General features: G+C 43.8%; 3 protein-coding genes and 1 non-coding gene across 41 annotated transcripts in view; all 4 read left to right on the forward strand.

Moving 5' to 3' along the window:
* The first annotated feature begins 2837 nt into the window (after positions 1 to 2837).
* PUS1 (pseudouridine synthase 1) lies at positions 2838 to 11084 on the forward strand. Of its 5 annotated transcripts, none has more exons than XM_030501838.1 (6): positions 2838 to 2915; positions 3367 to 3591; positions 4949 to 5086; positions 5802 to 5904; positions 6167 to 6864; positions 9219 to 11084. In XM_030501838.1, exons 2-6 carry the CDS (start codon positions 3376 to 3378, stop codon positions 9267 to 9269), a joined length of 1206 nt encoding a protein of 401 aa, XP_030357698.1. In that variant the 5' UTR covers positions 2838 to 2915; positions 3367 to 3375; the 3' UTR covers positions 9270 to 11084. The 5 variants fall into 5 exon arrangements, with proteins under 5 accessions (XP_030357698.1, XP_030357696.1, XP_030357697.1 ...); XM_030501836.1 differs by having other exon boundaries at positions 2911 to 3090; XM_030501837.1 differs by lacking the exon at positions 2838 to 2915 and adding an exon at positions 2949 to 3024.
* A 449-nt stretch (positions 11085 to 11533) lies between these two features.
* Positions 11534 to 23224, forward strand: LOC115614687 (E1A-binding protein p400-like). 11 transcript variants are annotated; one of them, XR_003993816.1, is made up of 11 exons: positions 11534 to 11630; positions 12193 to 13415; positions 14071 to 14149; positions 15199 to 15334; positions 15661 to 16398; positions 17184 to 17250; positions 18354 to 18505; positions 19070 to 19274; positions 20525 to 21095; positions 21442 to 22209; positions 22663 to 23224. XR_003993816.1 is itself a non-coding variant. In XM_030501895.1 (8 exons), exons 1-6 carry the CDS (start codon positions 15628 to 15630, stop codon positions 19158 to 19160), a joined length of 663 nt encoding a protein of 220 aa, XP_030357755.1. In that variant the 5' UTR covers positions 15343 to 15627; the 3' UTR covers positions 19161 to 19274; positions 21442 to 22209; positions 22663 to 23224. The 11 variants fall into 11 exon arrangements, 2 of the variants coding, with proteins under 2 accessions (XP_030357755.1, XP_030357756.1); XR_003993813.1 differs by having other exon boundaries at positions 12193 to 12386; positions 13329 to 13415; positions 20525 to 22209; XR_003993818.1 differs by lacking the exon at positions 20525 to 21095 and having other exon boundaries at positions 15199 to 16173; positions 16262 to 16398.
* LOC115614959 lies at positions 19695 to 19833 on the forward strand. Its single transcript, XR_003993910.1, has one exon. It is a non-coding gene; the product is annotated as a small nucleolar RNA SNORA49 (small nucleolar RNA).
* A 129-nt stretch (positions 23225 to 23353) lies between the features above and the next one.
* Positions 23354 to 25069, forward strand: part of LOC115614286 (E1A-binding protein p400-like) — a 50084-nt gene continuing 48368 nt past the window's right edge. For 21 of the 24 annotated variants that reach the window (XM_030500915.1, XM_030500917.1, XM_030500919.1 and 18 more), the window contains exon 1: positions 23375 to 23493. The gene's annotated coding sequence lies outside the window, so the exon portion shown is untranslated. Of the gene's footprint in view, positions 23494 to 25069 lie in introns of all 24 variants that reach the window. The other 3 variants (XM_030500931.1, XM_030500940.1, XM_030500929.1) reach the window with 2 other exon arrangements.

Genomic DNA, 25069 nt, shown 5'->3' on the forward strand with positions numbered 1-25069 from the left:
GTGCACCCGCACCGGGACCGGTTCTCCGGCCCTGCCGAGCCCTCCCCAAACGGGTCCGTCCGGCCCCGGGGCGGGGAGCAGCGGGACCCTGGAGGGAGGGAGAATAGAGCAAGGAATTGCCCAGAGAACCCCAGCCTGGTTTGTGTTGAAGCGACCTTAAAGCTCATCCAGTTCCAACCCCCTGCCACGGGCAGGGACACCTTCCACTAGAGCAGGTTGCTCCAAGCCCCTGTGTCCAACCTGGCCTTGAACACTGCCAAGGATGGGGCAGCCACAGCTTCTCTGGGCACCCTGTGCCAGCACCTCAGCACCCCCACAGGGAGGAACTTCTGCCTAAGAGCTCATCTCAATCTCCCCTCTGGCAGGTTAAAGCCATGCCCCTTGTCCTGTCCCTACAGGCCTTTGTAAAAGGTCCCTCTCCAGCTTTCTTGTCAGCCCCTTTAAGCACTGGAAGCTGCTCTAAGGTCTCCCTGGAGCGTTCTCTTCTCCATGTTGAAGCACCACAGCTCTCTGTCTGTCTCCACAGTAGAGGTGCTCCAGCCCACTTCTGCGGCTGTTTTGAAGGACCCCTGTGAGCCCTCTTATAAACCAATTTTGAGCAAGGATTGATACAAATGTCATGATGAAAAACAAGTAATATGCCCCAAAACATGTCTCTGCCGCTCCCCCGCAGCTATCTCATTCCTGTGCGGGGCAGCTGTTCCATAAAGGTGTAATCATCCATGAGCCTCCCCATGCACTGGTACCCAGAAAGGTTTTACGAGGCTGATTTCACTGCTGAGTAAACTTAATGGCAGCGCCCTCACTTAGGGCCAAGCAGATGTACCATTCAAAGTGCTTCAATTTTATCAGTCCTATTAAACACATATGAAATGTTCTGCTCCTCACATAAACAGCAGGGGACTTCGTGGGTTGTTTGCACCAATTCCCATTCAATCCAATTCGATGCGTGTGAGAGGAATGAAACCCCTTGTTAGTTTAGTTCCTGAAGACGCTGGGTGCTGGCTGTGCCTTGCAAATCAAATCCAAGCCACTCTGCTGGCATCACAGACCCCACACAGGGATCTGCAATTGGACCTTCTGCTCCACACTGCAGACACCGCTTCTGCTGCCTTTTCACTCGAGCTCTGCATCCCTGTGGCTCTGCTTCCCAGTGCTGCCTCCCACAGAACTGACCCACAGCAGCAACTCTGGCAGGTCACTTTGATTCCTCCTTGCCTTTGGTAGCTACCTGTTCAAAGACAGAAGAGAGAAATTAAAATGAAAAGGCAGCATGTGCTGTGGCATGTCGAGAGCAAAGCTTGTGCTGACTGTTTCGAAGCTCCTTTGCTGCTCTTAGAACGGGTAAGGGGCTGGGATACCAAAGCTTTTTCCCTCATGGGATATCCATGCAAGTCTTTCTCCTGTCCCACCACTGTTTTTCCACTCCAGCTGGGGCCTCCTTCCCTTCCTCAAATTTAGCTGAAAGAAGTCAAATTCAGAAATCACGGTGGGGAGGGAGGAGGAAGCAATGGTGGTTAATGGACAGACAGACAGACAGGTATTGCACAAGCTTCACTTCCTAAGGAAATGAGGCAAAAAAAGGCTTCAGGCGCCCTGGCTGAAGCGATAGAGGAACTGTATTCCCGCTTCCCTTGGCAGCAGTGCTGTGACAGGCAATCTTTTACCACTTCTTGAAACAAAGCGCATCCGGGACTGTGTGATAAATCTTCCCCTCACCCCATCCTGCTACTGAAATAACTCAGAGGTGTCAGTTCAAAAAGGACGTGCTGCACTTCTTCCCCTTATTAGCAGGAATAACAAGTCCATGTTTGATAACTTGGCTTGTTTGGAAATATCATTCCTTCCATTTTCCATCTGAATGAGTAAATGGAGCTCTCACACTAACCTCGCAGCGTGCCAGGGAACCCATGCCTCTGGGTATCTCCCTCCTAAAAAGCTTGAAGCATAACAAAACATCTTCCAGGCGCCTTTGGCTTTCGGGAGGTACATGCTGATGCCTGATAAGGGTGTCTGTTGTACTCAGCTTTCCCGCTAAGTGCATCACTGCAGATAAAACCTGTTGCAGAAGACATGAGCACAGTGATTGCTCAAGAAAGCTGGTGGAAATTGGGTTTTAGGTAGTCCAGAAACCAATAGGACTTTTCATTAGGGACTGTGGACTCTTCATCAGGGACTGTAGCGATAGGACAAGGGGTGATGGTTTCAAACTTAAACAGGGGAAGTTTAGATTAGATATAAGGAAGAAGTTCTTTACAGTGAGGGTGGTGAAGCACTGGAATGGGTTGCCCAGGGAGGTTGTGGATGCTCCATCCCTGGCGGTGTTCAAGGCCAGGCTGGACAGAGCCTTGGGCGACATGACTTAGTGCGACGTGTCCCTGCCCATGGCAGGGGGTTGGAACTAGACGATCTTAAAGTCCTTTCCAACCCAAACCATTCTGTGATTCTAAAACGAAGCTGTGGGTGCTGTGCTGGGTACAGGCACAAGCAGAAGCTGAGTGGGAAAGGCTGAAGAGGGGGGATGGAACCTCGAGCTAGCAAGGCCAGAGCCGTGCGCCATGGCAAGCCCTGGCCCCCACTGGCTGTCCTCTCGCTGTGCTGCCGGTAGGGCTGGTTTCCTCGCGTGGGTCTGTCCAAGGCAAACGGACTGGTGCGCCCATACAGCTGGTATTTACCGCAGCAACGCGTTCGCCCTTCCCCTGCTCCGGCCTATTTTGATGATCTGACGGTCTCTGGGCGTGTGTTGGGTCCTGCAGACCGCGGATACCCCAACAGGGCTCCCCCTCCCAGCGCTCACAGCAACGACCGGCTGGGACCCCAAGCCCGGCGCCGCTCCCCTCAGCGCCGCCCCGCGCGGCCCCCGTACTTCTCGCGTGGTTGTGCCGGGCCGCGGCTGCGCGGTGGCATCGCTCCGTGTAAGTGGCGGCGGCGGCGGCGGGAAGCCGGGGTTGAGGCCGTGGTTTTCCCGCTCGCGGCGGGCTGCGCTCGGGGGCGATGCTGCGGCTGCGGTGGGGGCTGAGCGCTGTGAGCTGCGGCCTCGCGGCCCCGGGGAGCGCGGCGTGCGGCGGGCCCTGGCGCCGGCTGCGCAGCGTGCGTACCGCCGGGCCCTCAGTTACGGACCGGGGAGGGGCCGGGTGGGCCGCGGAGGGGGAACCGCCTCGGCTCGGGCTCTCGTCGCCCCGCCGGTGGTCCCGGGGTGCGCCGGCCGTGCCCCCTCCTCATTCAGGGGGTGGTGGCGGCATGGGGGCAGCGGGCGCCCCTCCGGCTTCTTCAGCAGCCCTGTGTCCACCCCGAGCTGCTCCGGGCACTAAACCGCGTCTTGCCCCGTTTCTTGCTGAGTCCCTTCTGCTGCTGTGTCCCTTGCAGGTGCTTGCAATGGCTGAGGATCTGAGAGCGGCGGTTGCCAGCCAGCCGAAGAGACTGAGCAGCAGCAGTGAGGTGGTGGAGAGGATAGAAGAAAACGGGCATCAGAATAAAAGGTTGAAGAGAGATGCGGATGAGGAAGATGGGGAGGATCAGAGTAAAAGGTCACCCAAAAGGAAGATTGTATTGCTGATGGCGTATTCAGGGAAAGGCTACCATGGGATGCAAGTATGTGGTTTGGCAAAGCAATGTGGGTTGGGTTTTTTTATGCAGTCTGTTAGGGTTATAACTGCAGCTTGAGAAGCTGGGGCAGGAGCAGTGCATGCCTGGGTTCAAACGGCTCAATAGTAACTGGAATAAAAAAGACAGCAGTACAGCTCAGAGTCTTTGAGTCTGCCTTTAGAGCAGAGCATCAGCAGAAATCTCTCAAAGACTGCTGCAGAGAAGGCTCTTGAGGAGACTGAAAGCATTGTTCTGCCAAAACAAGCTGTCTTGTCCAAAACAAGCTTCTGACCAGTGCTCCAAAGCTTCTGGTTGAAGCTTTGCATTTCAAAGCAGTTGGGCTAAACTTCTTATAGGTTAGACCTCAGGTTGTCTCACACGCACATTTTGGAGGACTAAGCTGCATAATGAGTTAAACAAATTTGCATCTGTTTTGCCATCTCTTGTACTTTCAAAGATACTTGAAGATACTTTAAATTGTCCATTCTCTGATGCACTCTAACAGCGTGGCTTGTAGCAGTTTAAAAACAGGAAGACTGTTGCAAGACATCTGTGTTTGCCTGTGGAAGAAAAGGGATGTTGCTTTGTTACAGCCCCAGCACCAGGCCTGCCCTGCAGGGATGGTCTTGTGGCACACAGAGGATGATGTTGCTCCATCTGCTGCTCCTCTCGGTGCACTGCAGGCTCCACACGCAATCGAGGAGTACTTTAAAAGCTCCACAGGATAATTGATAAGATGCACAGAGACAGGGAGGGGAGTCTTTCATGCTTATGCAATAACATAGATCTGTTCAACAGCAGTAAGCCTTATGCTTCTGGGCACATCCGTATAAGTGCCTATTAGCTTTACTGCTAATTGAGTGGTATGTGTCAAGGGGGTGTGCTTCGCAGCCTTACACACCGGTGGAGTTGTGCATCTGTTCATCTGTGAGTTGAATGCAGAAGTCACTGGAGAACACTGTCGTCTGCGTTGCACAAGAGCTCAGGTGAACTGAGCAAAAGAATCCAACCCATTTTCTACAAGCAGAATTGGTAGAGGCTGGTTTTGGAGCAGCAGCTGCTAACTTGCAGTTAGCGCTAACTAACTACCATTTCATGCAATTGAAGGAATCACCAAAAAAACTGCTGCAGAAGCACTGCACAATGAAGTTAGAAATGATCCTTCACTTGCAATAACAGTAAATCAGGACGTAGATCTTCTATTAACGCTCTCTGGTAAAGTATAATTAGCTTTGTTAGAGAATGGCAGTGTTTTTAGGGCAGTGAAGGGAAGACTTTCAAAGAATTTCACAACAATGATTAACAAAACTTTTCAGTTATCCAATTATTACTGTTTGTTCTATTTCTTATTTTTCTCTTCTAGAGAAATGTGGGATCTTCACAGTTCAAGACGATTGAAGATGACTTAGTATCTGCCCTTGTTCAGTCAGGCTGCATCCCAGAAAACCACGGGGAAGACATGAAGAAAATGTCTTTTCAGCGGTGTGCTCGAACAGACAAGGTATGTTGGTTAGGACCTGTGCTCTCAAACTCTGGTGTACCCCTAACCGTGCTACTGGGATTGACTGGTAAAGCGTTGCCTAGAGTCAGATCCAAGAGCAGATACTATTCACAGTGACTGTTGCTTGAAAATTCTCCTTTCATCCACTGCTAAACTTAAGTACAAGCAAGTATTTAGAAAGAGCACATTATGATTAGATGGTGTTTGTAAAACTGGTGCTTCATGCCTGAACTTTGTGTTTGTCACATTCATCTGCTTCAGCCTCTCAACCCGCTGCTGCGGCTCCACTCTTGTTGCTGCTGCATGGTTGATGTGGTGCTTGAGAGTTTAGCTGCATCTCAGTTGGTTTTAAGCCTGCCATGATGAGGTTCTAAAGTCTGAACTGGAGTTTAGAGCTGATCTTACATATAAGTAATTTCTTTTCAGTTAGTGATTTACTTAAGAGCAGTCAAATATAGTGAGATGTCATGGAGGGGAGTGCAATGTTCTGCTGAGATTACTGAGGTGTGGTATGGCTGTACAGCACCAGCAGGTCTTCCACGAGTGCTCTGACTTGGATTTCTGCCTGTGGCCTTGCCTTTGCCTCGCTTCAGCCTGAAATGACCAGTGAGAAAAAGGAAAAAACTTGTTCTTCAGCTATTTCAGTTCTGAAAGTGCTTTCCCAGAGGTTCTAAGGTACACAATTATGTGGTTTTGTGTTTTATGGTTTTTATAGGGTGTATCTGCAGCTGGACAGATTGTGTCGCTAAAGGTCAGGCTAATAGATGACATCTTAGAAAAGATCAATAACCATCTTCCTTCTCACATCAGAATTCTGGGTAAGGATACTGGGATGGGCAGATAAAATGTTATCAAAGAGGAGCTCTCCTGCAGAAGGTCTCTCTCTTACTATTACAATTTTACTTAATAAGCAGTTTAGTTTTAACTTAGATACCTGTGTTTCTGTAAGCTTGAAATTGGGGTCCTAGAAAATAAATTTTATTGTATTTCATTTTGAAAAATATTCTTGTTGGTAGGAACAAGATGACAATCAGGTTGTAACCTACTGATTCAAAAACCTAATGTCACTTTTAAAACAAGGTCTGAAGAGAGTCACTGGGGGATTCAACTCCAAGAACAAGTGTGATGCCAGAACCTACTCCTACATGCTGCCAACGTTTGCCTTCGCCCATAAAGACCATGATGTGCAAGAAGAGGTTTATCGACTGGACAAAGAGACTCTTGAAAGAGTCAATAAACTGCTTGCGTGCTATAAAGGAACACACAACTTCCACAACTTCACATCTCAGAAGGGACCCAGGGACCCCAGTGCCAAGCGGTACATAATGGAGATGTACTGTGGGGAGCCATTTGTGAGGGAAAACATAGAATTTGCAGTGATCAAAGTGAAAGGCCAGAGTTTCATGATGCACCAGATAAGGAAGATGATTGGGCTGGTGATAGCTATTGTGAAAGGTTATGCTGCCGAGTCTATCATCGAGCGCAGCTGGGGAGAGGAGAAGGTAGATGTCCCCAAAGCCCCAGGACTTGGGCTGGTGTTGGAAAGAGTACACTTCGAAAAATACAACAGACGGTTTGGAAACGATGGGCTGCACGAGCCACTGGAGTGGACAGAGGAGGAGGAGAAGATTGCTGTTTTCAAAGAGCAGTATATCTACCCTACCATTATCAACACAGAAAGAGAGGAGAAGTCCATGGCAAACTGGCTAAACACCCTCTCCATTCATGACTTCAACTCTTCTGCTGTTGAGATGCAAGCTAACAACAAAACCTCAAAGGTAATGATTGAAGCCATTATTTTAGCAAGTGGAAGCTGTCAAGTTGAAGTGGCTCTTCCCTTAGCAACATTTTTGTTTTCCATTAATGTGCCATGGAAGATGACAGTCATCTGGAGTATGAAATGTGTGTTATCTTCTCCATCTTTGTGCGCTTGATGATAGTGGAATGAACTATACAAAGTGTTATTTTTTGCAGGGTTTTGCTTGGGGCAGTTGAAGGAGGGAAGAAGGAATGCTCTAAAGCACGGGCCAATTCACAGAGTCATAAAAATGGCAACAGAAATTGTAGACACATTACCAGCCTTTGTGAAGCTGTTTGAGAGATTAGTTTTCAGGTTGACAGTTTCTCTTTTAAATACCTGCTGGCTTTTTGTATTCTCTAATTTTGGGCTGATCCTGACTGTTCACTCAGTAAGGTTTGGAACTAGGGGGAAATTTAGGACCGGGTTTTTTAAGTAAATCTGCCATAAGCTCAAAATGGGTCATCAGAACAACAACTACTGAATAAAATGGGATATTGTGAGAGCTGATTTCTGACAACAGGAATTGCTGTCAGCTCTAAGTTGCAATAAAAGTGTAGAGTACATTTTTTAATGAAGACAAAATGTCAGTTTTAGTGTATGGGGGGTGTTGAATGTTTGGTTTTCTGGTTGAGATGTGGAATAGCCTCACAAGAAAAGACTGGAAGGATGTTTGGGGCATGCCAGAAGTAGGTTGAAAACCACATGAGGAATCTTGAGCCAAGCTCGAAGTATGGCTTTAAATTGACAGCTACTGGAGTGACTTAAAATACAACAGTGCTTGATTGGTCATGTCCCTGGTTAACCTGATCTAACTTTGAAGCAAGCCTTGCTTGAGTGCGGGGTTGGACTTGATGACCTAAAGATACTTCACAGATCTGTATGTAATTCAGATTTTCTTGGCCAGGGGATTGGCAAATCCTTGAAGGACAAATAATGGGCAGGGCTAAAACATCTGTGTAGTGCAACTCAGAAGAAAATAATGACCTTTCTTTACTTAATGGAGTCCTTAATTGTCTTTATTTTGTACAGATGATGACCCTGCTCTGAGGAACATTAGGTTTAATCTTGTCTTTGCCATTTTTTTTTGTTTGAGAGTTTCGATATATAAACCAAAATTTACAGCCTTCTCGAATAGTACAAACAAGATAACAGAAATTCTCAGGGTTATTTCTGTACTTGAGGTAATTGTTCTTCTGAAGTATAGGGCTGTATGAGGACATCTGTGACAGGAGGTTATGACAAATGCCACATTAGTTTGGTTAAATGGGACCCGAAGAGACCATGTGGTGTGGACAGTCTTTACCTGGCTCAGGGGTCGTGATGATAATGTTGACAGGATTCACTGCTGGCAGGTTCCAAATCACTGATGTATTGCTGGCAGGAGGCAGGTCTGCTTCTTTAGATAAACTTGAGCAAATACAGTTTTGGCATCATAGTTTGCTGTCTGGAGGAGGATAAATAAGGGATTTTATGACAGACTCCTTTGAGATTTTGCAGGCTGCTTGCACTTCAGTGAGCTGTGCTTGCTGTTACGAAGGCAGCTGTCTAGGTCCCTCAGAATTTGTTTTGTAGTAGGATATTAAACTGTCAATGTTAAATTCATGGGATTTGGAGGTTTGTATGTTTTCAGCAAGTGGTGGTGAGGAAAAAAAGGAAGAACTACAGGCATATTGTCATGTTAGCCTTTCTTTATAAAATCCTTTGGTGCCAATCATTGCAGTCAAAATAGTTGCTTCAAAAAATTACGTCACCAAGTTCGTTAGCTTACTTTTGAAGGATTGGCTGCCAGTTAAGAACTCAGACTTCAGTTTCCTTTTAAGTTGCTGACACTTGTAGTATTTCTCTAATACTACTTTGTACAACTGACTTCATTTTAAAACAAGTATTAGTGTGCCCTTGTATCTCTAATACAGTTTGGACTTAACGTCTCTGCAGCAGGCAAGCCAAATTCTCAAATCTGGCTTTAGAAAATGTAACAAACAGCTTTTGAGGGACATGCATGAAAAAAGCACTTGTTAACTTGTCTCACTTGCATTTATTTTAACCATCAGCATTCATACTATTATCCCACACTGAAGTTTCCTAAATATGGCACATTGTAATTGTGTAGTTTTAAATATAAATGAGAAGAAATTTCTTCTGATGGTGAGCGTAATCCAACATGCAAGTGTTTTGCTACAAGAAACATCATTTACCGTCACAGAAGTTTGTTACAATAGATGAGTCTAAGACATGAAGCTGGGGTCTAGACCCAAAGTCAGTGTCTTTTGTTTAATCAGTCTCTAGATGTACATGAAATACTAACAAACTATTTTCAATTTTACTTTACAGAATAGCAGCGATCTTGAAGGCAGTGATGGTTCTGATGGTGATTCTGACTGAGCCAGTAAGTTGCTGGACGTGGGACCTTGCTGCTTGCTGTTCCCTGTGTCTACAAAAAGTGGCCTTTCCAAATCCAAGAATCCAGTCAAGCAGGGGTTTGTGTATTGCAGAACGAGAACCGCATGCCCCAGGGAAACCGGGTGGGGAAGACAGTACAGTAGGAAAAGTAAAAGAAGCTTTTTATACCACTGACTGATATACTTGAAAATAGTATAAAGAGAAAGCAGCTTTCTAAAAGAATCTTGTACTGCAGGATATCTTAATTGCTGTTTAAATAATGTTTTTATTATATGTTTACCTGGAAGATAGTATTTTAAATATGTATAATCTCTACATAAAAATGGGGCAACTAATTTTAAAATACTCTTTTTTTAATTGTTGTTATTATTATGAAGTTATGGCTCCATGAACCTTTGCTTATTTTTTATTATTTTCTTGACCTTTACTTAACATCATCTCTAAGCACCATTAAGCTTTTATTTTCCATGTCCTCCATTACTTTCCTGTGGAATAACACGCATGGTTAGAAACTCATTGTCATGCTAACTGCTGTGAGTTCTGTTAGTATTGAAACAAAGTTTCTGTGTTTTCTAAAGCTTTGCAAGTCTAAAAGAAATAATTCCTTAGTGAGAGGTCTTAATTTTGGAACGTGGATTGAACCATGTATTTCAAGGTGAGACCTTTTCCTTGGGAGATCCTCCCAGTGTTGCCCATGTGCTTGGGCAGACTCGAGAATATAGATCCACAGCTGTGTGTGTAGTTAGGCTTTTACTGCCTGAGGTGGTGTTTCACAAACCTGTAGTTGAGACGTGAGGAGATGATGTACATTAATTGTTCAGACTGCAGTTCAGAGTGTGCAGCCGTGTTGCCTGTGGTGGATCACTAAGTGTGTTGCTGCTGGTTTAGTATTTCTGGTTTTAGTGGAAACTTATCTAGTCATCTGCTAGATTTGGGATTGAATCAACTTGGTATGCGTGAAAAGAATGGTGCTGACTGCATTCAGTTTGTGTGTGTGAACTCTTAATTCCCATCAAGCTGCTCAGAATAGAGGAATGTGTGCAATGATATGGGAAGCACATGTCTGAGGACTGTCTTCCTTTGGGAATCAACTGTAATTTTATGTGTTTTGGGGTTCTGTGTGCTCTGGAGTTCTTGCTTTCCTGTCCCCAACTGTGGTTTGACTTGTGGTGCTTGTTTCCAGCTCTCTGTGGAGGTAGCGCAAGAGAAAACAAGTAAAGGCAGCAGCCCTCCTGCCCTCCCTGCCTATAGAACACTTTTGGAAGGGGTAGAACAAGAGTCTTTAAGCATTTAGCTATTACTACAAGTGCTTGATACACTTCCCTAGCTGGGTCTGTATAGTTACTGAAAATGAGTGGTCATTCAGTGGTTTCTAGCCAAAGCCTCTAAATTTATGGCTCATTCTGGAATTAATTTTTTGACCTGTCAAGGCACAGCTGACCTTTAGAAAGGGATTCACTTGTTTATTTTATCTGGGTTTTAATTAGAGCTTTTTATTTTATCTTGAAGGCCTATCTCTATTTTATAAGAGCAGTGTGTAGAAGTGCTCTGGAGAGGGACTCTACCTAGATTTTCATCTGTATCCCTTGCTGCTTCATACTCTTGACCTAATCTGGCATTAGTCTTCTATCCAAAGCTCTTTGTACCCCTTTCAATCTGATAAAAACCCCCACTCTTATTTGCTTATAATAAAGGCCCCCAAACTGACATGTATCTCAGATGAAATCAACAAAAACTTCTATTCATAGCCTTTGGAGAAAAGACAATAATAATAATAATTAAAAAGGGTATTTCTTACCTCTTGGCATGTGCTGTTTTATTTCAAGGGGATTATTTGGTATTTCAACTCCAGTTTCGGTCCAGGAGCTCAATAAAATATTGAACCACCACCACCAACGTATAGAGATGGTCTAAATTCTAAAGGGGACCCTTTGAAAGCTCAGGGCATGGGCAGTGTTCAGGGGCAGAGAACACTGAGCGCTGTGCTGGACTCTGCACCCCGCTGTGGTGGGCAGAGACCTGAAGGGCCTGGGTGCCTCAGGTGCTTGCACATGGACCTTCCCCACTGGTACCCCTGCATGGGGCTCCGAGGTGCGGCCTCGGCGCCTCCCGAGGGGAAGAGCCGCTGTTTCAAGGGGAATCGGGGTTCGCCGCCGCCCGAACCCCACTTGACGCCGCGATGTGGAAGGGACTTGCCCCGCAACACCCGGCTTCGCGCATGCGCCGAGGGCGGCGCCGCACCCCGCTGCGGGCGGGACCGCCGGGCGGGATGTGTCCCCCGCCTCCCGCAGGTGAGACGGGGCCGCGGCCGTGAGGGGGCGCTGCGGGACGGGACCGGACCAGGTGAGCGCCGGGGCGGGACCGGGGCACTGGGAGCAGTGAGGGGCGGGCGCGGGGAGGCCGCTGAGGGAGGGCTCTTCCCGGCGGGGCCGTGCAGGGATGCCGAGCCGGGTGCTGGAGCCTGCTCCTCCCGGCGGATGGGAGGCGGTAAGCGAACCGCCTCCTCCCGCCCTGGGTACCGCAGCTCCCGTGGCGGGTGCAGGGTCAGTCCGGAGCCGCCGCGGTGCCGCCGGCGGGAAGTTCCTGACAGGAATGGTGCAGGGAGCGCTGCCCGCGCTCACCGGCCGCGTCTGCGGTATCGAGCACAGGAGGTTTGGTAACGCGTTGTCCTTGTACATGCTGATAACTTTATCTTTGCGCTGGAGAGTCTTCGCAGCCCGGCCTGGCGCGCTGCAGGCGTTACCTTGTTCTCAAGGCAGCGTTTAAACCCGCCTGGGTTTGTATTAATAGCTTACACGGCTGTAACGTACTTATAAATCACTCTGCCCCTCAAACGACAGCGCTTTATGAAACGAGAGGTCAGGGAATTGCATGAGTCGTGCCAGGCATCACCCTGTTGTTCCAGCTTCCATCACCTCCAGCGTATGGCTGCGTGTGAGAGCATCGGTGTCCCTCGGTCTCCCTCAGTCTCCACACCGTGAGTCCATGGGCTGGAGACAGCCCGAAGCGCCTATTGACTGTCCCTTTGAAGTGCAATGTGCCCAGCCAAGGCTCAGTATGTGCTCCAGGAATCCTCTGTCTCCAACTGCTAGAAGCAAAGTAACTGGATAAATCTACTGGAATGATAAAGAATTCAAGTGGTTAAACTGAGTTAAAAGGTTCATGACCGTTAAGATGAGCTCTCTGTGGTTAAAAGGTAGATGTGGATAGAGCTTTGGAAGTGGTAGACTGATGCACTATTTTATTGATAACAAGATACTTTATTAGGTTAACTTTATTTTAGTTCCAAAATAGTACTTCACATAGAGACTCATAATTAGTCTTGATAACAGCTTTAAAAAAGTTGTCACAACCTTTAAAGTAATGCTGGGACATCCGGTACTTACCTTAATGATTTATGATAAAACATTTATGATTAAATGTAAGTTTTAAGCTTTGTAATTAAAGATAATTGTTTTAATGAGATTTTCTATAACATTATATCTAATACCAATTATTACATCATTTAAAAACCCTGTGGAGAAAATATTAGAAATCTTAGGGAGCACTGCACATCTCGTTTTCATGCACTGTGCTTAAGTTTGTACCCTCTTGCCTAATTTGTTGTTTAATTAATGTTGTTTCATGAAACTTTTCCTTTTTGGTCATTTGATACCCTGATAGGGATTGGTTGCCCAGCTGGCACCTCTGTAGGATGTTGTTAAAAATGATCTTTGTGTTGTTAGGTTAAAGAGCTGGTAAGTACATTCTAGACAATCAGCATGCTGATTGATTTGCATCTTCATAGCTTTTAGGAGTGCGGTTTTATTGTAGTATGGTAGAAAGTTGATTTGACCAGCTATGTAACAGTCTGCATTGCCACTTTCTTTGGTTCTTTTCGATATTCCACTATTTTAATTATTGAAATTGTAATTGTTAAAAGTTTCTCTGCGGGTGGAATGCGTTCTGTTCCTCAAGTGGCTCAATAGATTAGGAGCAAAACCAACAACAAAATGGACCAAACTTGTCAAGTTTGCATAATTCCTTACTTGCTCCACACAGCGAGAACCCAGCTTTTCTTCAGCAGGTACAACCAGCAGGCTGCGATTTTGGTCCCAACTCCAGTTCCTGTAAAACAACAGGTATCAGGTTTGTATACTATACTGTATTTGGCTTTGCATAGCTGGTTTTTGTGTGTTGTCATTGCTGTTGTCGTCTATCCTGCACCATTAAATAGTCTGTCTGAATACTGGCAAGAAACAGAACATCAGTCAGAATATTCTCAGAAACAGTAACATCTGTCTCTTTAAGAAAGTCCAGACAAGATTAATTTTTGGCACTATTGCCTCTACTTTCCCTTGAAATTTTACTTCTGTGAACAACGTATCTGTTCATTTATGTCATTTGCTCAGCTCACGGGGTGAATGTTATCTGGTGGTAAATATAGCTTCATGTTATGGTTGCATGAATAATTTCAGGCCTTATATGTCATGAAGGAGAGTGCTTTACTAATCCTAGTCGGTGCAGCTGGCTCGCTGCGGACGTGTGAGTTTTGATGTATTGAGGTATTTGTATTTGATGTATTTGAGGTATTCTTAGGCAGCTCTCAGTTGTTACCTGATGATTTCTATTCATGGTCAGTTTTGTACACACTGTGTTTTTCTTTGAGTGCTTTGCATTGCAGGCATACCTGATGTCTGACTTACTGTTGAAGAACGAAATAATTCATAGCTGTGTTTGAAGCTAAGTATGTTCATGTTTGTCATTTCCCTCTGCTCTTCCCCCACCCCTCTCTCCATTTTAGGTGGTAGATTTAAAACTGCAAGTAGAGTTAGAAGAAAGGAGGAAGAAAGCATGAAACTCACAGAACATGTCAAAAACAGGTAATAAGGACTTTGACTTTTTTTTCCTTTTGCATACTGGTAGTATAAGCTTGCCAAAATAAATGTTTAGGAACTGGTATTTTGATCTTAGATTTGAGTCACAAATATCTCCTTTCTCTAGCTTGCTAACTTCCTGTAGCTTACTAAAGCTTTGATAAAGACTTTTTGTTGCTGAGCTCTTGTTTGTATCAGGGTTATTTTTACGTCCCTTGTGAGCCATACATGACACTGAATTCATGTGTGCACCTGTGTCCCACTGCAGTTTGCCCTTTTTATGTAGGTTTTCGCCCTTTTTACTGTGAGGTTTGGCAAAATTACAGTATTCTTGTAGGGTAGAATTTTTGTGGTTTTTAGACCCTGGATTAGCTGTAAATAGCATCAAATCTGTGAATGAATGATTCATTTTGGATATGACAGCACCATGATTTTTATTGTTTTGTGCAGAAATAAGAGACCCTTTGATTAAGAAAGAGAGCCTTCAGAAGGAAGTGGTACTTCCAGAACTTCTCACATTACTATAGAGAAAAACATGCCAGATTTAGCAGATGTTGCTGCTGCTGCTGCAGAAGCTTTGTTACCCAAAAGCAGTGCTCAAATCACACCAGTAGTAAATAGTGATACTCCATCCTTATTGTGTGGCAGTCTTAAGAGACTATGAAAAGAGTGGACTGGAGTGGTTGGCAAAGCCGTGTAAGATGAATCTCAATGGCATTCTGGCTGATGAACCTGGACTTGGAAAAATAGTGCAGGTTGTTGCTTTTTTTTTGCACACCTTGCATGTAATGAAGCTATGAAATAGTGTAGCTCTTTTATAAATCTATATTTTTAACAGTTCATTAGTGAATGTGTTTTCTGTAACAGGAAAAAAATAATTGCTTTTAACATGTATAATTTAAAGAAATATATCTGGAATTAATTTTATAAAAACGGATAAGCAATTCCTTTCATTGTTAGTGCATGTTGTTGAGATACACACAATTGCCTTTTATCGTAAGCTTTGAAGTGTTGTGCAGTCATTTCCCATCATGCTGTACCTTTTATCTCTGTAGGTAACTGGGGTCCTATTCTTGTTGTTTCACAAGACTTGAATGTGAAGTGGGAGATATGAACTGAAATGCTCGTGTCCTGCTTTGAAAAATTCTTCGGTATCTTGGAAACCAACGAGAACCTTTTTAAAAAAGACAGGTATTGTGGAATGTTGTACTGGGTAACGTTAGTATTACACAGAAGGAAAGTATCAGAGTTATGGTTATACCATTGTGGTTAAAAACTTCAGTATAGTTCATATCACAACCTGGTTCTTTTCTCTTTTGTTCTGAACATACTGAAAGAATTAAGCTATTTTCTCATTTCATGAATACTAGTTCATTAGCAAAGTTTGATATTTACCAATAAAGTTTGCTTTGCTGACCAGCAATTACCAGTTTAATCCTAGAGAAGGAAACGCTTAATAATCTTTGCTATTAAAGCCATCCAAAATGCCTTCAGGATTTTGTGGTTTTACATTGCAGGAATGGACTGACCCTAACATCTTTAATGTATATATTTCCTTCTGCAAGCAATTCGTTAAAGATTATGAAGCGCTCATGAAAGTACAATGGAGGTACCTAGTTTTAGAGGAGAGGCAGAATGGTAATAATCTGACACAGAAGCACTGGGATGCAATATTCAATGCAATATTCAATCTCCAGAGGTCTGAAGCATTCATTCCAATTTTTCTTGTTGCTTTTGTCCATCAGTTACTTTCTGAACTAACTTCAGTGGTTAAAACTGCAGGGTTTAATTTTTTTTTTGCTGTGATCTAATTAATTTATGAAATAGATCTTAATTATTATCTTCCTTGTCTGCAGTCATCACTGTTTACTCTTGATGGATATGCTTCTGCCTACTGCCTTAAAAGATCTGTGGGCCATTGCCTGTTTCCTCATTCCAGGGATTTCCCAAATTTATCTGGATATATGAAAGTAGCATCTGTGGAGGGGAATAAAGGTCATCACCAGAGAGTTGCAGTAAAACTGCAGAGAGTACGTCTTCCTTGAGGATAGTGTCTTAACTTTAGTATCTTTCTTTGAGGAAATACAACTAGGAAATCATTGCTTTGTATTCTTTCAGGTAGTGCAGTCATTCCTTTTGCGGGGGTCCAAAATTCACGTTGAGAAGCAGTTACCAAGGAAATACGACCACACGCTTACATGTACTCTTTCTAATGAGCAGAAGTCAATGTATGAAGACATCTTGTCTCAACCAAGGTCCATCTGTTGAGTAGTTCCTAATTGGTCATTTTTCGTTAAAGTTGGGAACTGTTCCAGTTCCATTAAGAGAGCTTGTTTGCTCGTGTGTTATTTCAAAGTGAGTCATGGGCACTCCTAAAGCCCACATTAAAGCTCATTGGCATAATCATAGTGCTGTGCAGGCTAATCGTGTTCTACACTAAGTGGCTATTGCATTCAGCAATTTCTTCATCTTGTGTTTGTTTATTTGTATCTAGTTGTTTTACAAGGTGAAAAGAAGCATAAATAAACAGCAATTGGAGATTATGGGCTATATATGGGACAAAGTATTTATAACTTGGGCAATTGACCATGCGTCACAGTTTTTGTCTAAATTTAGTTCTTCAGTTATTTAGGAACTGAATATCCCAGGTTGTATGGTTACATTGCTTTTCTGATATGTCTAGTTTGTATTTTCCAGTGAAATTGATATTTTAAGGAGGTATTTATTCAGGCATTTTGAAAAAGACCTTAATATTGTCAATATGTGTTTCATATACCATCTGATGTAATTTCCATTTGAAATAGAGCTACTTGAGAAATGTGAGATTTAAAATCAGAATATATTCTATAAATTATGAAATGTTTGTGTGAATGTGAGAGAAGCTGGAGGAGTGGAAAACTGCATTTTTAAACATACTTTTCTATGTTGTTAGCTTGGTGTTACCAGATTTATTCAGAAAAACAAACTGAGTGTGCAGAAATACCTAAAAAACCACTGTTTTTTTTTTAAAGATAAATTATATTTTCATTTTAAATAACAGAATTCAAGAATGTCTCAGAAGTGGGCACTTTGTCAGCATCCTCCCTGTTCTGACGCAGGTGCTCAGGGTATGTAATCATCTTGATCCGTTAAGTCCTTGCTTTCCAAGTTCTTCCTGTGCGTTAGACACGCTGGAGTTTACAACTGCTTCTCTAGTGCTGAACACATTAGGAGTAAGGGAGTAATTCTCTTGTGCTTGACTTGAATTGACTGGGAGAGTGGGGGGTTTAGGACATAAAATTTCTTACACATAATTCAGATTCTAATTAAATTTCAAACTCTGAAATGCCAATTCATGTATTTTTAGAAGCAACTGCTAAGATTATGTATAACTATTGACTTTCTGGTAGCACTGAATTTAGTAGGTATGCTGGGAATTTGCTATACTTCTCAAACAAGGTCAGACTGTTTTGCAACATTTTCTGGTTTTGCTTTCAGTTCCCAATTAACCTAAACTGATGGGTCTTGAAAGCAAGGGACAGATGTCATTCTTGTCCTGTCCTGAGGAGTAGTAAGGGCACTTACTGCTGTGTACAGCTCTGGAGATGAGGAGCTGTGTCAGATTCCACAATTCAGTTTCAACTATAGCCTATTAAAGTTACATTGCAAGGGATTTAATCCGTTTTTTCCTAGTGATTTCAGCAATACTACATGTTTAAGAAAAACTGGACAAAGCTTTAACAGTAGCATTGCATGTCCTGGGAACTTCAAATAGTTACCCCTTTGAGCCAGTTGGAAAAATCATTTGGGGGTGGGTGGACAGGGTGAGTGTCCAAGGCTTGTGAAGGAAGTAATGATGATGTATCAAGGTGGAAATGGAAGAGTTGGAATGCCTGTTCTACAAAGACAAATACTTCAATTACAAACATTGAATTAACTGCACAGCTTGTAACTTGAGGCGCAGACTCTCTTGGTAACCTGAGCATAATGCTCTAATTTCATGGTGTAGGTTGCTGAAACCTTTTAAAGTAACGGCAGCTGCTCTCTGCAAAATCACTGACACTTCACAACGCTCTTCCATGTTTTGGTTTGATTCTGGCATCAACTGTGAGCTTTTTAATCATTCTCAGATAATGTGGTATTGTTACCTCTTTTTACTGCAACTGAATGGTAGGAGAATATTTGTTTAGGTTGAGGGGTTTGTTTGTTTGTTTGTTTTTTATAACTTAAGCATGCAGACTGGTCTCTCTTTGATGTGATCGGGATGGAACACCAAACTACTTCTTATGAAGCACAAATTCTGCCAAAACTGAAGATAACTAGGAAGCTTATTGAAGAGACCGACTGTTCTCCTTCAACCCCAGTGAAGCTCAAACCAAACAGGTATGCAATGTTCCAGTGATTGATTTTTTTAAGTAACAGGTGAGAGCAAGTAATATTTGTAAACTTCATCTACTGGTTTACTTTCAATTACCTTTAACCAGGTCCTTTATGCTTCCATGCAGAGATCTTCTTTATTTCTGTTTTTGAGTAGCTAATAGCCCAAGCTGTTAAAAATTAATATATTAAAGTTTTGGTTTGTTTTATAGAGATCTGTGAGTATTGCCAGCAGTGGCTGTTGCTCCTCCATATTTGTATGTAGCAAATCCTCCTTGTACATATACCCATGAAATGGTTATATGTAAAAGTCTTGAAGGAAAAGGTCTTGAAGTTTAACCTAAAGGAACAGATACTTCCCTACTCCATTCAATGCAACAGCTAGCCAGGCCTCATTTTCTACAGTTTCCAGATCCCTGATTGGTGCAGTGTTTTTATACCTGATTATTTTATACCTGCAAATTCAGGTATAAAAAACCCCACCACCTGCTGTAACTGTGTGAATGTGCTTTCTCTGATTGTCGAATGCTATCTATCTGCAGAACCTTTAAGTTCTTATTTCATAAACAGGCAAAATGGAAGCTCTGGCTGCCCTGCTTTGGAAGCTGAAAGCAAGAGGACATCGTGTGTTAATTTTGATGCAGATGATTCCAATGCTTGATATAGAATCATAGAATAGTTAGGGTTGGCAAGGACCTTAAGATCACCTAGTTCCAACCCCCCTGCCATGGGCAGGGACTATACTGGAGCTTTTCTTGAACATCCATTTTCTCAGGTATGTAAGAGCTAATGAGTGGTGCTCACAGTTGGCATTATCTGGTAAGAGGACCTCTTGCTCAAGCTAATAGTTAATGTATGCTCATAGCGGGAGGGAAAATGGTAAAGGGAAGTCTAATATATTTGCAAAATTAATTTGCATAATTTTTTAGTTATTTAAGCAAATTATGTATGTAGCTGTCACACAAATATGTAATTATATATGAAATATGTCAGTCATATTACTATTTGATGAGACACCCGGGGTGTTTCCAAGAGGCATGCCACTAGTTGTCCTCCATTTATGAGTAGTTGGTGCTTGAAATACAGATGTTTTATTTCACAATATTTCACAATTTCATAATTGCTTTGGCTTTCATTATCTGTAACTATCTACATTGTTAGTACTTTAAGTGCAGTTGCTGTTTTTATGTTGGCACTTCCTCAGCCTTACTCCAGGGGCTTTTGCTTTTTGTAGAGTGCCCTGGCATTGCCTGAGGATAAATTGAAAGCATGCTTATTTCCCTCCCCAGTAAGATTCTCAGTATCCTCTGGGGCCTACAATTTGAGCAAACATTAACAATATAGTTAAGTCATTCTTTTTCTATTTTTTATTTCCAACTGCATTGTTACAATTTCTGCCAGATGGAGTATAAAACATGATGGAATACTATGCCTTAAAGCAACACAAGGCAGCACAATAGAAGGGATTCAATTTAGTCAATAGACAAGAAAAATGACGAAGCACACAGAGCATAATAACCGAGTCAGTGTGCATAGTAACTGCAATGGGATTCTCTTGTTTTCCAGTTAGGAAAATGGAAGGCAACAGTTGGAGCCTATTCTCAGTGATATTGGTGTGACATGAGTGGAATGTCAGATTTTTGGTCCTTAGATCTCTTTTATGTCTTAATTATCGTGCCATTATTTGCCACCAAAAGAAATTCAAACTCAGTTTAACTAACTTTACTATGCCTGTTAGCCTGTAAAAGGTGGGACTCAAATCAGTGGCAATGTACTGTTAGCATATTTATTGTGAAAAGTACTAATATTTTAAGTGTACAAGTTTTCTTCCTAAAAGGAGTTAAACCCCACAAATATAAAATGGGAATATCAGCATGCCAAGGAGCTAGCTGCAAAAGGCTTCAGAAGGAAGTGAAAGAGGAACTCTTAACATATACCAGACAAGATGCTTGTCTGTAACACAGTAACATAAGGGATCTCCAAGTCCTTGCTTTTATGACAGACATAATAACTTTGTCCTGCCAGTTAGCTTCAGTTGAGAGAAAGCACCATTGCCATACAAGGAGAATTGTTCTTCCACCTTCCCTTCTTGGCCAGATGACTCCAGGAATATTGAAAACAAGACAGAAGAGCAAAGCTCAGAAGACACTCCTCCGGGTAAAACAGAAAATGTATTTTGAGACCTTTGTCAGCTGTCATCAAGTCAGCTGCTGACACTGGCCAAGAGAGTCAGCATGGCTAATTGCTGAAGACTTGGCACTGTTCAAAGTAGGATGGCGCTTTGTTTTTATTGACTTCAAAAACTTTTCACTTCGAAGTTTATTACAGCATGGTTAGACCTCAATTAAGGATTACACATGCTCTTGCACACAAGAAAAGCATTTAATTGAAACATTACACGGGTTTGCTTTCTCTCTGCCTCCTAGGCTGTGAAAACAGTTACAGACGCTTCCTTTAAACCTTGCTATTGTGTCACGGGCACAGACAGCAAACTGGGACTTGGTCAGCGATGTCCTTAACTCTTGGAACTGTTTATCACTCCCCAAAGCAATGCCAAAATCGTTACATAAAAGCACTTGCAGGTCCAGGAGGAAAGGTGAATTTGAGATGTGCATTACATTGTGAAGACTTGGGCGTTTCTGTTTGTTTTGGGGTTTATTTCCTTTATTTTAAATTCCTCATTGCTGTTAGTGTTTAGTAATGACACTTCTGTGGTTGTCTCATTTTTTGGCATTTTAGCAATGTCAGAAGCAACCCTGATACGTAACAATTTTTTGTCAAGTCGGACTTTTCTGTCACAATTATTGGTACAGATAATTAGGAAAAAATTTCAGGAATGGATCTTTACGTGACTTCATGGTCGTATTTTTTATGTACTCCGAATTAAAATAATTCGAAATAAGCCTATTTAGCCCGCCTTCCATCTGTTTCTGTTGTCATAGGCATTGACTGAAGAAAAACTGGAGCAACAGCCTGGTCAGAAGCAAGAGGAACAGTGGAGCAAATCCCAACCCAGTGTCAACCACAGGGGAAAACACAGTAGGCAGAGAAATATGTTCCTCACAGCTAAATGAATCTGTAAGCCTGGATTCATGTGCACTTACAGCATCTGTTTTGACTTTGCTGAGGCTGTGTGTACGACTCTCAGCAAATCTGGAGAACTGGGACACTGAGTATCGGGAGCATTTTCTTTTATCTGAGCTGAGGTGATGGAATTAAATGTTACTTAAAAAATAGACTCTTGTTCATGGATAGAAGAATACTACTCAGAAGTTAATTACAGACAAGCTCTTTCTTACGGATATAGGATTTTGGGCTTCATCCCAGAGTGGATTTAATGATGCTGAAAAAGGCATTCCATATATAGACTGGAACAAATGTAATTTTATGGTACTAATATAATGGTACTTTTTCAGTGTGTTTATCTCACTCATTGGAAGAATTTTTTAAAACTTCACACCCTCTTTTGTGAGCACTTTGGAACACACGTAAATGTTAAAAATACAATATATTTTATGACACTTCCAGGCCTTGGGACATACAGTGTCTCCAGCCGTACCTGTTTTACCACTACTGTCTCTGGTTCCAGCACAGCTGCAGCCTGCAACCCCTGGCCTGTTTCTTCAAGCAGCAGCAGTTGACAGCACCACTTGTAACCATTGATCCGAGGACAACTGTGCAGATGCTTCTGGTGACTCCACTTAGATCAGGTAACATTTTACTTGTAGTTTTCTGTTCACATTTTGCTATTGAAAATAAATCCTCTAATCTTTATTAAATAGTATTGCTTACTTTAAAATTTATTGACAATAAGTGAAAACGATGGGGAAATAGTCTTTCACTAAGTCCTTTACTCTTATATATAGTGTATATATATATATAAGTGCTTATAATTTTATGTAATTAAAATTACATTTTTATATATATTACACTTATATATATAGTATATACCTAGATCCTATATACATATATAAATAGTATATACCTAGATTACACTTATAGTATATACCTAGATGCTGTATTATTTAAGTGTAATTGATTTTAATTACATAAAATTATAAACACTCTCATCCCTGTATACTGTCACCTACTTTCAGTTTTATTCTAGTTTGATCTCTGTCCTTTGAGCTAGTAACGAATATTCACCTAAAATTTCATTTTAGATTTAGTCACCACCAGTTCCAGGGACCAGTCCTGATCCTCAGACCACAGCGGCTTCTTTGGCATGGATGAACTCAATGCAGAAGTTACCCTGGTGCCCGGCTGCTGGTGTATGTCAACACCTGGAAAGCAAAGCTTGTGTACAGCCTGGATTCAGCCTACACCAGTTGTGGTGTTAAGAACAGTGAGATGTCTGCTTCTAAATGAGAGCGGAGTGTCACTACTGAGCAGGTGGAAGTTGTGTTTTCTTTATTGGTGAACTACTCCATAATTATTTGGTTATGGGGTTTTTCTAGTATTTTATTGTAATCACGATCAACTCTAAGCTACTTTTTTCTCCTTTCTGCCTTCCTCCCTTTGCACAGTATGAGGATTTCACTGCCCGTGCTCCAGGTGAGCAGCCTATCCTTCATCTTTTAAGTAGGCAGATTTTCTTTGTGTATTTTTTTACACTAAATCTTGAAGATTTAGTTACTTGAAGACTTAGCATTGTTACCTGAGTCTCTGAACGGTCATTACACTCCCGTATCCGCACCGCAATAAAACTTTGCTTTCCGCCCTCGTCCCCAAGCCTCCTTCCTGCGTTCCCGCTGAGGTATGTCGCGACATACCCCGTCGCCGACACAACCACCGGTGTCCCGCTGCGCGCAGGCGCTGTGCTCGGCGCAGGCGCGGAGCGCGGCGGGCGGGAGGCGGCGCAGGCGCCGTGCGGGAGCGGGGCGCAGGAGGCGCGGTTTGTCTCCTGCCGGCGCTGGTAGCGGCTGCGGCTCCGGCCGCCCCCCGCCCCCGCTTCCTGCCAGGAGCGAATGGAAAGTCTGGCCCCGGCGCCCGCGGTAAGTGGGGCCCGCCGGGCGCGGAGGGGCAGGGGGGGGCGGCCAGGCCCCGCTGCTCTCACACACACCCCGGCCCCGCACAGGCCTCGGGCCGAGGCCCGGCGGGCACCGGTCCCGGCGGCGGGGGGGCGGCCGCGGAGGAACGGGCCTTCCCCGCGCCGCCGCTGGGGTGAGCGGGCAGGGCCGGCCGCGTCCTGGCGGGGGGGCGGTGGTGCCGCCCGGGGCGCTGAGGGGGGCCTCGCTCGGCGGGAGAAGCCCCGAGCCAACTTGGGGAGCGGGGCCGTGTGCGCTGGGCCGGGCTGCGCTGCGCTGGGCCCGGCCGGGCCCCGGGCCGTTCGCTTAGTTCGGTTGTGGCACACAAAAGGCGATCCCTGCTCCCTGGGCTGGCAGCGCGCTGGTGGAGCTTCCTTATCGGCGTGTAATTAATTAAGTGTTTTCACCCGGGCAGTAAACGTTAGCGAGGTATAGGTAATTAAAATAATAAGACCTTGTTACCGGTGATAGCTGGTATCGTTTGAATCTTAATTATTTGGTATTAGTGCCGTGAAAGAGTCACAATACCACGAAGTATTGCAGTGTTATTAAATCTCTTGGAAAAGGTGCCTGTGAGGAGCGGAATCTCTTTTTCCCATCCCGCTCTGCAGAGGGATCTCGCTCAGGTTGGAGCTCCGAGGAGCGGGAGCGGCAAAGCCCGCCCGGAGCTATGTGTTCGTCCCGGTGCAGGCTGCGCTCCCTGGTACCCGTGTGGGGGCTTCCCTCTTCGCTAGCACGTGTATGACAGCGCTGCTCCGCTTCCACTCTTTTCCGTGGGCAAGGAAGGGAATCTCTCCATCCTTAGGGCTTGAGTCCTGCGTATAGCCCTGGACAGGGAAGCGGAGGAGTTGCGTGTGTTCGCTGCCGCAGCAGCAGCCGAGGAGTGGGGCAGTCACTGCTGCACCGCGTCCCTTCCCAGCCCTGCTGCTGCTGCCTGTTGCCACTTGTAACCGACTTGGAGTTAGGAGCACAGACGAATGGCAGCGTACTTGTGTGTGTGTGCGGCCTGAAGTACCGAAAGTGAAACCCTTGTTTTCAAAATACGAGAGATTTTGAACAAACAAAAATCAGGTTTCATTTTCCCTTTGCTGCCCCTGCTGCGTGACACCCAGCACTGAATCTACCTGTCAGCTCGTGTCAGTGGAGTTTTTGTTTGTCAACGATTGAAATAAGAAAACAGAACGTTTTTTGATTTGTGGATAATAAACAGTATTCTGTTTATTAATATTCTGATTAATAAACAGTGTTCTAAATGAAATGCAGATTTGCATTAATTTTCATCTGTTTAAGGAGTTAGTGATCTGAAGAAAAGAGAAGGCTGATTTAAATATCAAGTACAATACTTTTTCAAACATCTAGATGGTTTGGGAAATTTTTCATGATGCATTTTTTCTTCAGTAGCTAAAGCAGTAAAGTTGAATAGTCTATGTCCATTTTAATCATATTTTTAGTTATTGTTGAAGACACGTGTTGTACATTTTAAGCAACTGTTGTGTTTTCAGAAACATTGTATTACGTGTTAAAAGCATTGAAACATTGGGAG

Source organism: Strigops habroptila, chromosome 11, assembly GCF_004027225.2.
Source record: "Strigops habroptila isolate Jane chromosome 11, bStrHab1.2.pri, whole genome shotgun sequence".
Taxonomy (NCBI): Eukaryota; Metazoa; Chordata; class Aves; order Psittaciformes; family Psittacidae; genus Strigops; species Strigops habroptila.